The sequence below is a fragment of the Gekko japonicus genome, unplaced genomic scaffold (assembly GCF_001447785.1).
Source record: "Gekko japonicus isolate JY-2015 unplaced genomic scaffold, Gekko_japonicus_V1.1 scaffold33, whole genome shotgun sequence".
Taxonomy (NCBI): Eukaryota; Metazoa; Chordata; class Lepidosauria; order Squamata; family Gekkonidae; genus Gekko; species Gekko japonicus.
The window spans coordinates 2,129,337-2,140,315 of NW_015174272.1; the positions used below are offsets into that span (position 1 = coordinate 2,129,337).

At 42.7% G+C, this 10,979-nt stretch overlaps 1 protein-coding gene across 8 annotated transcripts in view; it reads left to right on the forward strand.

The window, feature by feature from the left end:
• CNPY2 (canopy FGF signaling regulator 2) overlaps positions 1–10,535 on the forward strand; it is a 15,347-nt gene extending 4,812 nt beyond the window's left edge. For all 8 annotated transcript variants that reach the window (XM_015423676.1, XM_015423673.1, XM_015423670.1 and 5 more), the window contains 4 exons: positions 1,306–1,421; positions 3,679–3,876; positions 4,711–4,807; positions 10,351–10,535. In XM_015423676.1, coding sequence (XP_015279162.1) covers positions 1,306–1,421; positions 3,679–3,876; positions 4,711–4,807; positions 10,351–10,394 — 455 coding nt within the window. In that variant the 3' untranslated portion in view covers positions 10,395–10,535. The remainder of the gene's footprint in view (positions 1–1,305; positions 1,422–3,678; positions 3,877–4,710; positions 4,808–10,350) is intronic.
• Positions 10,536–10,979: the final 444 nt, after the last annotated feature.

The window sequence follows — 10,979 nt, forward strand, 5'->3', positions numbered from 1 at the left end:
TAATTAAGGGGTGAGTCCAATGTTGCCTGTCCTGGGGGAGACTGCCAAGACATGATTTCTGCATTTATATTGGTTTTACTTTGCAAATCAGCTCAAATGTATGACACAGTTGTGCACTAGAACACCCCTGGTGGTAGCTAGGCCTTGACATGGAAGCCTATTGTGTAATTGGGCTAGTGGTATGGTCAGCATAATACAAATGTTCTGTCCCACCATACGAAGTGCTTATCGGGAAGGGAGGTGTTTGGACTGCTAATGTCCTTCCACAAGACCCACGTCTTTCAGAAAACAATGTTTTGGAACTACCATAGCTTCAGCTTAGCTGTGGCTACTAGATTTTCTCTTATGAAGGGTTGCTAGTTTCCAAAGCAGAAATGGCACCTGTTGTTTTAACAGCAGAGCTGAAGGCCTTCTTGATGCTGGAGGTGAGAAGGAGACTAGGCGTACAGAATTGTTTTATTGCCCTGGAAAGTCTTAAAGCAACTGGTGTTGTCTTCAGGTCAACAGAGGGGAACACTATCCACTCATTTTCAGCCCTTTCTGTAGACATGCATACAATTTATCTACCTAATACTAATTGTAAGTAGATCACAATACATCACAATTACTGGTGTGCACAATTGTATGACATCAAAGATAACTCCAAGGGGTAGTGGATCCTTTCCCACAATTTTTCCTGCTTTTGCTTCCCTAGCTAATAATTGTTGCATATTAAAGTCCTAAAGCATGTATTTATCTGCCTCTGTTCTATGAAGTATGTGGATAATGTGTATAGCAAGATCTTTGTTCCCCCTTGTTGCACCTTCACTCCCCTGAAGTCGTAGAGTCACCTATGTGTGAAATGTTTCATGTTTGCAGTAGGTTTTGTCTTGAATACTGCATTTATTCAGATTACAAATTTTCACAAAAATGTTGGAACTGGGTGTAAATCATCAGGGTTTAGGTCCATATGATAGTTGAAAGGCGGGAATTGGATTTTGGAAATGGCCACTGGTGGGATCGATGAGCATTTGATTGGTAGCACATGAGTGAAATGGAAAGCTGAGGTAAGCTCTGCAGTGGGTAGCCAAGGTTTTTGATCCTATTTGGATTTGTCTGGATAACTTCCTGTTGAGAGTTTTGAATAGTCCTATGAACAGCACCAGAAGGTCATTTAATCCAGCCCTGTAATGTGGGGAAATAAGAATCCTTTTGTTTTTATGTTTAAGACTAGATTCTGAATGTGCCTTTTGAAATTATGTCTTTAGCATGAATAATCTCTTCATTAGTTGTTGCTATCTGGATTTAAGTTTTATTTCCTTTTAGCATGTCGGGCCCTGGTAGATGAACTGGAGTGGGAAATTTCTCAGGTAGACCCCAAGAAAACCATCCAGATGGGTTCCTTCCGCATCAATCCAGATGGAAGTCAGTCGGTTGTAGAGGTAATTGGATTTTTCTGTTTATTTGTTCATTTAGAAAGTACTCATGTGTTACTGTTCTGCTTGATGCCAAGTGTATACAGTGTTGCCAAGTGTATACAGTGTTTTACAATAAAAGGGAATTGTTCCACATACAATAACGATAATAACAAAAAAAGAAACAAAGGCAACATTGTCAGATAAATGCATAGGAAATGTAAAATGTCTTCTTTCTTCTCCTTAGGTGTTACTGTTGCTGAAGCTCAAATTGTTTCTCTTTAAAGGCTCTGGAACAGCCACAGGAAAATAGTATACCTGGCTGGAGGGCTATGTAGCAACTAGGGCCGGGTAGCAGCAGGTATTTTCATCCCTTGGGAGCAGGTGTCTCCTCATTCAGACAGCTGAAGAGCTCTTGGCCCTTCCTTAATAGCAGTGGCGACTGATGGAAACACTAGGATGGCAATGATGTCATTCTTATCTCTAGAACAGGAGATGAGGAAATATTTTGGACACTGCTGTATGATTGACATCTGTGGAAACAGTCTTCTGCTTGGATGATAAACTTTTGATAAAAAGAAATGGAGACTCTAGAATCTTTCTTGCTCTTATTCCTTCCCTCCTTCCCTAGCTCTATAGAAGTTTCCCAAATGGGCTGAGGCTGTATAGTCAAGAAGGTATTTCTCTTTCAAAATGAGGTAAAGGCATGCTCAGCATTCTGTGAGAGACATCCATCAGCTAATCTGTTTATTTTCATATACCTCAATAGCCTTACTGCCAAAAAGCCTGAGGCAATTTACAGCTGAAAATATAAAATCAAACCATAAAACAGACATTATATAAGAGTCTTAGAACAAAATTCAACAATCAGTTAAAAATCTAGAAACACAGAGTCCAGTGTAACTAATTAAAGCAGCAAAAACTTTCCCCAGCTGCTTAAAACAGATGAGCTTTCAGTGGTGTCATAAAGCCAACAAGGTGGTGTGTTGACACACCTGTATAGGCAATTAATTCTAGAGCACTGGGCTCATGGTTAAAAGAGTTATGATTCTTCCTCTGGCTATTTTACATCAACCTTTAAAAAAAAATTATTGAACAATATAACAATATTACAAAGTGACAGTAGAATGGAGTGCAATCAACAAAGAGCAGCAAAAGATAAATACAAACAAAGCTCCAAATATCACACACATCTTAACAGATATAAATTAGCATTGGAACCTTCAATATAGCATGAAAAGGAATAATTACAATTCATTCAATATGAACAGAGAAGAGAGATCTGACTCTTGACTAGTACATAACAACTATTTGAGATGCCTGACGAATGCTTGTGTAACAAGGGGTACCATTTCCCTAGAAGACTGGGCGAGGGACCTCTAGACTTATCTAACCTTGATGTGGGAGTTCTCAGCAGCACTCAATGAACTTAGCAATGATGGGGTGTACATCTCATTTTGAGTGCCACTGTTAGAGCAGTTACCTCCAGTGTGGTGTCCACAGGCATCATGGTATCTGCTAATGTTTCATGGCACACACTTCTTTCCTCCCCCAAGCAAACAGCCAGTCTTGCTTTCCTCCAACTCACTTGGGCTGGAGTTCCTTCAGAGGAACCCAAGTGGTACCACCTTCATATCTGTAGGCAGCATCCATTTGGAAGTGGCAGTCTCTATTATAGGTAGACAAGCGGCTTGGAGCTTCACAACAAGGGCCAAGGCAGCTATTTTGTGATTGGCCATGCCCCTCATGACCGATTTTGTGATGGCACCCTACTGCCTGTTTGCAAAGCTTCTAGAGTGCTCCAGAAACTCAGCAAGGTTGGGGACCTATAGGTTAGAATGTTCAATTAGGGCTCAGGAGTCCTTGGTTCAAATTCCCAGCCTTCTCTTAAACTGGCTGGGTCACCTTTGCCAATAATTCTCTGTCAGCCTAATTTACCTCTCAAGGCTGTTGTAATCCTCTGCTTGTAGGAAGGGGATTAAACCAAGGTTTGGAATTATGGTTTGTGGGGAGAAAAATTCTAATTTGCATAGGTGCCTGTATTGGGAAGTCACAGCAAAATGAAGTTTGACTCAAGGCTTCCCAAATCTAGAAGACTTCAGTCACAGTTCTTCTGTATTGGAGGAGGGAGAAGACATCATGCTTTTCATGGGCAAACTTCTATTTGTCATGAAGTCAACTGAAACTACTGTGTACCAGAGTGGAAATGGGGTTGTTTTTATTGTTGGCTGTGGTAAAGAGGCTTTTGCCATCTGCCTAGCAGACTGTCTTCATTCTGCCATAGGTGCCCTATGCCAGGTCTGAAGCTCACCTGACAGAATTGTTGGAGCGTATTTGTGAGAACATGAAAGACTATGGAGAGAATCTGGATCCATCCACCCACCGTAAAAGTTATGTAAGGGTTATCTCTCATGACGGGACTAAAATGGACCTTTCTGAAACCAAATTTGACAGTGATGTGTCGTCAAGCCTGAAATTTGTGGTGAGTACACAGCTGGCTGTTGTAAGTCTTGGCATTTGGAAAAAGGAGATCTTACTGTTGGATCCTTTGTAGCAAATATTATGTAGTAAATTAGTTGCAGTATTATGGCTTAAAGCTAGCATTTTGGGCTATCTCCTTGATATACAGAATATATTATGGACATAGGACAGAAAAGGATAGATACAATAGACAATATATAAGAAGACTAGCCATCACGGCAGTCTGTAGTTTGCATGCCAAGCAGCTAAGCCCCATCAAGCTTTTAATAGGTTTCTTCGGAGTATCCTTAGGTTCTGTGCAGTCTCTTCCCCTTCTGCGTAAGCTAAACATTGGGGGTGGTGAGGGGGTTGCATCAAATAGCTACATTCATTTCCAGTTTCTTTGTTGCCACCCATGTTCCTGCAGTACCTTTAATAATTTTTTATTTCCTTCATTTTTTGTCTGCCGTTCTTGTTGAGGCTCAAGGCCTATTACTGCAGGAGCCAGTGGATAAGCACCACTCATATACCCATGTGATCAGCCTGCTTAGCAAGGGAGCATTCATTATGATGGCTATAAGGGCATGTATATTGGCTTCCATATGTATAACAGTGTTTCTGCTTGTGGAATGAGAGGAGCCATGTCATCAACATGATAATGGCTAATACAGTAGGCTCTCACTCCTACACAGGCAGGCTCAATTTGAATTTTGACTATTTTCCATTTTACAGCCTGTCATAAGAGGAGAGTTGCCAAAGTAGTCTTGACCCTCGTATTAGTGGTGTTTATGATTGGCTGTGCCTGTGGGATGGGCAGCAGAGTTGCTTGACTGGTTTCTTTGGTTCTCGTGTGCAGTGTGAGAGTATAGCCGAAGAGTATGAAGATGAACTCATAGAGTTCTTCTCCCATGAGGCAGAAAACGTGAAGGACCGACTATGCAGCAAACGCACAGGTGAGCGTGTGGGATTCCAGGATCAGGGGCTTTAAGAATGGGCTCAGTCAGCATTAGCAGACTTTAAAAAGAGGTAGGAATCAGATCATACTATACATTTTCTGGGCAATTCATGGTGTTGAAAGGGAAGGGATTTGGTTGTAACATTCAGTCAGTCCATTGGACTAATTGATTGAATCCTTATTGATCGTTTTAAAAGGTGTCCCCAATTAATTGGGATGTAGATATTGCAGTATGCTTTATTATTTTTAACATGGTTACTTACAAGAACCACAGGTAGCAGGTGCCATTTTTACAAGAGGCGTACCTTGTTCTATCTTGCAAAGGAATATTTCTTTTAAGATGTTTCTCTTTTCTACATACATGGGATTGTGTGAAGCACCAGGGGTCTCTTTGGGATCAGCAGTACCTTCTAGCATCTTGCTCCCTTGACACTGGGCAGGGGTGGGGCTAAACACCACGGCCAACCTCACACTCCCCCTGGAAAACCTGACCCTGTTGGGGCTGGCCAGCTTGGACATGAGGCAGGTTCCAGGTCAGCTGGTGTGCCTGGGCCCTCAGTATGGGGTGGAACCTCACTACCCTGTCACCCTATTGGGAAGATAGTCCAGCACCACCAAGTGAGCCCAAGGCTGCTGGGGTGTCATGTTCACTGTGTAAAAAATAAGTAAAGGATGCAGTGTTCTTCAGAACCATGTATTATGCAGGGTTAACTGATTAAGATTTATTTAATCTTGGGGGAAATTGACTTGCATAGGAATCTTCTTCCCAACAAGTTAGACTGAAAAATGTCTTGTTAGGCAACAAGTAGAAATTGTCAGCTAAAACTTTTAAAAGTTTGAGCTCGCTCCTGTGCCTTGTCTGTCTGTGTCTCCATTCTTACAACATACCCAGCCATGGTTCAGGCTAACCCAGTTCAGAATCCAAACCATGATTTGAGCCTCCAGACATACAACAGAAACCCTGGCTTTAAGTTGCTTCACTACTTTTATTCACTGTCCTTATTGTAATTAGCCTCACTCCTCCTTCTGTGGAGCAGCAGCCTCTGGAGGCAGAGTTATGGCCATAGTCTTGTAAATTCAGGCATGGTGCCATTGCCAAACTTCTGATTCTGGTTGCCAGCCAATTGCAAATATGTGAATTCAGACATCACATCAAACTGTGTTCTAGCATACTGCAAATAAATAAAACCTGCCGCTGCCAGAAAGATCTGAGTATCCCAAACACTGAAATTATCAACATATGAAGAAAGCACGGTGTTGATAGCTGTATTCCATCTTTTACAACCGTCTGAAGATTTTTTATTTCCCTTTTTTATTTCTGCCAATTAGTTTCGTGGAGCCAAGAGAACAGACCAATAAAATCTCTCCTTGCTTCCTTCTTTTTCCAAAGACGTTCATTGGCTGTCAAAAGAATGACAGGTTGCCAGGTTGCCTTTGAGGCAGCTTGCATGTAGCACTGAGCTATTTTTGGACAACAACCTTGACTGTGCTTGTTTCCACCTGACCCTTGCCCCCTGCTGTTTTAGGACAGGAGGCATGCCATGGCACTACAGCCAGAGTATATCCATTGTGCAGTATCTGTTTTTGACCAGTATCAGCAAACACAGCAGTGCTTACCTGATAGATCAGTAAGATAAGGGTACCATCAGCTGTTTGCTGGCAGGAATGTCCTTGATGATTGTCTGGTAACTAGATCAACTGTATGTTTGCCTATATGCATGGCTAGATTTTATAATGATTAAAAAGGTAAGTTAACCCTGTTTGTTGATCCTGTGGTCCAATAACTCAGTCATCTGTTCTACATTCCTTCTACATAAAAGAGGTAATGAAAATGTCTGGGAGGGAAGCATGGCTGAATGGTGGAGCACATAATCTTGCATAAAGTAGGCCCCAGGTTCAGTCCTCAGTCTTCTCAGTTAATAAGGACCTTGAAAATTTTGTGCTGGAAAAGACCTTTCTCTGCTGGAGAGCCTCTTCCAGAGTAGACTGAGCTAAATAGGCCAATGGTTGGATGCCATATGGGGTTGGAGCTTTATATATAAGTCAACCATTAGGGAAGTTGTTGTGGATGCATCTCACTGGGCCTAGACAGACACAGGCAGAGATGCAAGCCCGTTACCGTGATCACATATTTAATAGTGATGACCTAAGGGACCGCCTCTTCCCGTATGTTCCCCCAAGAGCGCTGCAATCGGGGAGTCTCAACCTCCTCGAGGTTCCGGGCCCCCGAGACATCAAGCTTGCCCTAACCAAGGCCAGGGCATTTTCGGTGGCGGCTCCTACCTGGTGGAATGAGCTCCCGGCGGAGATCCGGGCCCTGCGGGCCCTTGTACAGTTCCGCAGGGCCTGCAAGACGGAGCTCTTCCGCCAGACTTTTGAGTAGGAGCCGCCACCGCCGCCGCCGCCTCTATACCACCTCCATGACTCGACCCTATCATCTACCCTGTTTCTGGGAGGGGGGTAGATGTCGCCCGGTTGAGGAACATCACTCCTGGCGCTCACGCTACTACAACACCGGCCGCCAATGAGGGACATTGTGCATCTTGGGAAATTTAGTGAACTGTAGAGCACCATTTTGGCTTGTATGTATTAATGTTTTAATGTATTTTATATTTTATTCTGGCGTTGCCGCTTGTTCGCCGCCCTTGGCCGCTTCGGTAGGGCGGGATATAAATCCCAAGTAAATAAAAAAAAGAAAAAAAATGAGTTGCCTCGTGTGAATGGAAGTATTCTCAAAGAGGACCCATCTAGGACTAAAGTATATGTTTCTGCAGAAAACGATGAGGTCCTTAAAAAGTGTGGAGTCAACTCCTGCATAGACATTGTGGGGAGAGGGGAAAGGATATTCAGGCAATGTTTTAGCAATTATTGTTGGCTGACATTGTGTGATTCCCCCATCCAGAGGTGAAAGGGACCAAACTAGTGGATAGTAAAGGAGAGGGGTAAGAGTTTCCAAGGGGGAGGGGATACAGGAGCTGGTAGAGGGGAAACACCAGCTGGGGAGAAGGTAAGAAGTAGTAGAGATGGGGGGAGGAACTGAAAAAACATCATGTTAGTATTAAGTACTGTCATGTCAACAGGAAAAAAAAGTAGGATGCCTTGTGGGGTTAAGTACCATCAGTTTGCTTCTGACTTACAGTGACCCTATGAATTAATGGCCTCCAAAACATTAATGTCCTTGCTCAGGCCTTGCAAACTGAGGGCCGTGGCTTCCTTTGTTGAATTAATCCATCTCATGTTTGTTTATTTATATTTATATTTATTTATACTTTTTATTTATATTCCGCCCTCCCCGCATGTTGAGTGTTCCTCTTTTTCTGCTGCCTTCAACGTTTCCGTCTTTTCCAATGACTCTTGTCTTCTCATAATGTGACCAAAGCACAATAACCTCAGTTTAGTCATTTTAGCTTCTAGGGAGAGTTCAGGCTTGATTTAATGAAGAACCCACTTATTTGTCTTTTTGGTGATCCACCACATTTCAAGTGACTCAAGTTTCTTCCTGTCAACTTTCTTCATTGTCCAACTTTCAAACCCATACCTAGTAATGGGGAATACCATGGCATGAATTATCTTGACACATCCTTATTTTTTCTGGCTCCATTGGCTTCTCTTCTGATTTATTGGTTGCAGTCTCCCTTATGATTGATAGAGCCAAGGAATAGAAAATCTTGAACAATTTCAATTTCTTCATTGTCAGCCTAACAGCTGTGTAATCCCCAGTAATCATTACTTTTGTCTTCTTGATGCTAAGCTGTAATCCTGCTTTGGCACCATTTGCTTTAACCTCCATCAGTAGTCGTTTCAAGTCTTTGCTATTTTCTGCCAGTAATGAGGTGTCATCTGCATATCTCAATTTGTTTATGTTCCTTCCATCAGTTTGCACTCCACCTTCATCTAAATCTAATCCAGCTTTCTTTATATGTTCTGCATACATATTGAACAGACAGGAAAATAAAATGCATCCTTGTCTTCCACCTTTGCCAATTGGAAACCCTCCCCCCAAACTACAAACCTTTAAAATACTTCATTTTGTTTTTACAACCAAAAGAATAGTATATTTCCATCCCAAAAACATACAGTTCGACACCAATGTGAGCATCCTACAAGAATGTTTAAAAAAGGTCCACCATCTTGCAAAATGGCAGCTACAGGAAAAATGGCTATCTCTACAACTATTATACAGCTATTATCAACCTCAACAACATATATTTTGACACTGGGCATCCTAGATGAATTTTAAATATCAAAATAACCATATCCACCATCTTGGAAAATGGTGGCTACAGGAAAAATGTCCCCAAATTGGGAAGTCTACCCAAGAAAATTTTAAGGCAATAGTGCCCTGAAATACACACTAACAATAAAATTCTCTGTACATATTTTTTTTTTGGGGGGGTGTCTATTGTGAGCCCAGGTGTGTGACCACTAAACTGAATGCAGCTCTCTAGCTGTGTGTGAGGAGCTTAATACTTCCTGGTTGTGCTGTGTACTTGAGTCTTCAAGAAACGGCAGCAAGCAAGCACCCAACATGGCCAGAATTCAGGAGGGGGCAGCCATGGTAGCCTCAGCAACAGGGCAGCTTTGGCCGTGTGTCCCAGGGAAGCTCAAAAGGTACGGAGGCAGTGAGCAAGCCTGGATGGGAGAACAGTGGCTCTCTGGGCCCAGGTGTTTTTAGGCAGGACATGGCTGTGGAGAGCAGGGAACAGACAAGAGGAGGTAGAACTTAACTAAAAGGCCAGGTGTGAAGGTAGGGCTATAAAAAGAAAAGAAAGGGAAATGGGAGGGGGCTGGCCGAAGGGAGAAGGCACGCGAGCAGAAAGGGAAGCCAAGCCGGCTAGGAGAAGGGAGAAGAAGCAACCAGTTGTCTCAGGGAGGTTCCTAGGCAAAGAGGCATGTTGCAGTCTTGTGGCTCCTCTCCTTGTAAGGTGTTGTAACCCTGAGGTGGGTGACGATAACCACACCTTCAGGTACCTGGATCTGTCAACCGAAAATAAAAACCATCTGTGGAAGGGAACAGTGACTGGGCTGGTGCTTTCAAGAAGAAAAAGAACAGTTGGTTTTTATACCCCATTTTTCTCTGCCCTAATGAGTCTCAAAGTGGCTTACAACCGTCTTCCTTCCTCTCCCCACAACAATCTTGTGCGGTAGGTGGGGCTGAGAGAGTTCCTGAAAATAAAAACCATCTGTGGAAGGGAACAGTGACTGGGCTGGTGCTTTCAAGAAGAAAAAGAACAGTTGGTTTTTATACCCCATTTTTCTCTGCCCTAATGAATCTCAAAGTGGCTTACAACCGTCTTCCTTCCTCTCCCCACAACAATCTTGTGCGGTAGGTGGGGCTGAGAGAGTTCTAAGACAACTGTGACGGGCCCAAGGTCACTCAGCAGGCTTCATGTGGAGGAATGGGGAATCAAACCCGGTTCTCCAGATTAAAGTTTGCTGCTCTTAACCACTATGCCATGCTGGCTCCCATGGACCCCATGTATTATATTCCCTTGCCCCCAGAAAGCATCACAGAATTGTTGTTTTTTTCTTCTTTTGCAGATCTGTGTGACCACGCCTTGCACCTCCCACATGATGAACTGTGACATGCATAGGCTTGACTAGTTGGATGAATGCTGTGGGATAATTTATCCTTTGTGGAAGACCACCTTCCAGTTCCCAGCTGCTGTTTTTTTCACCATCTATCTATTTTACAAAGAACGTGAAACAATCTTTGATTGTGCCTCTGGGAGAAAATACAAAACTTCTTTATAGATTTGTTTTTTAAAAAAAAAAAGAGAGAAAGAAAAGCAAATGAAAGAAAAGCTGTCTGTCACTTGACTTTTTTTTTTTTAAAAAAAACCTTATTAATCTTTCCTTTATATAACATGCATTATGGACTATGCGTCCATTTTTTCCTATGCATAGCCAAATATGTATCTGTGGTGTTTGTCTGTGCTTATTATGGTATGCAGACGGGCTGATCTATAGGTTGGAGTCAAAGGACTGGGAACACGCTTCTGGATTCTGTTCTAGCTCTGAATAGTAGGTACCTTGAGAGTGTTCCTGTGTGGTTCTATCACCATCCTACTGTGATAAGTCATTTCACTGTCTGTCTTCTTTGAGTAGGGGATGAACCTGCTGTACAGACATCTTCAGTATCAGTCCTAAGAGGGAGCCATTGTAGGGAA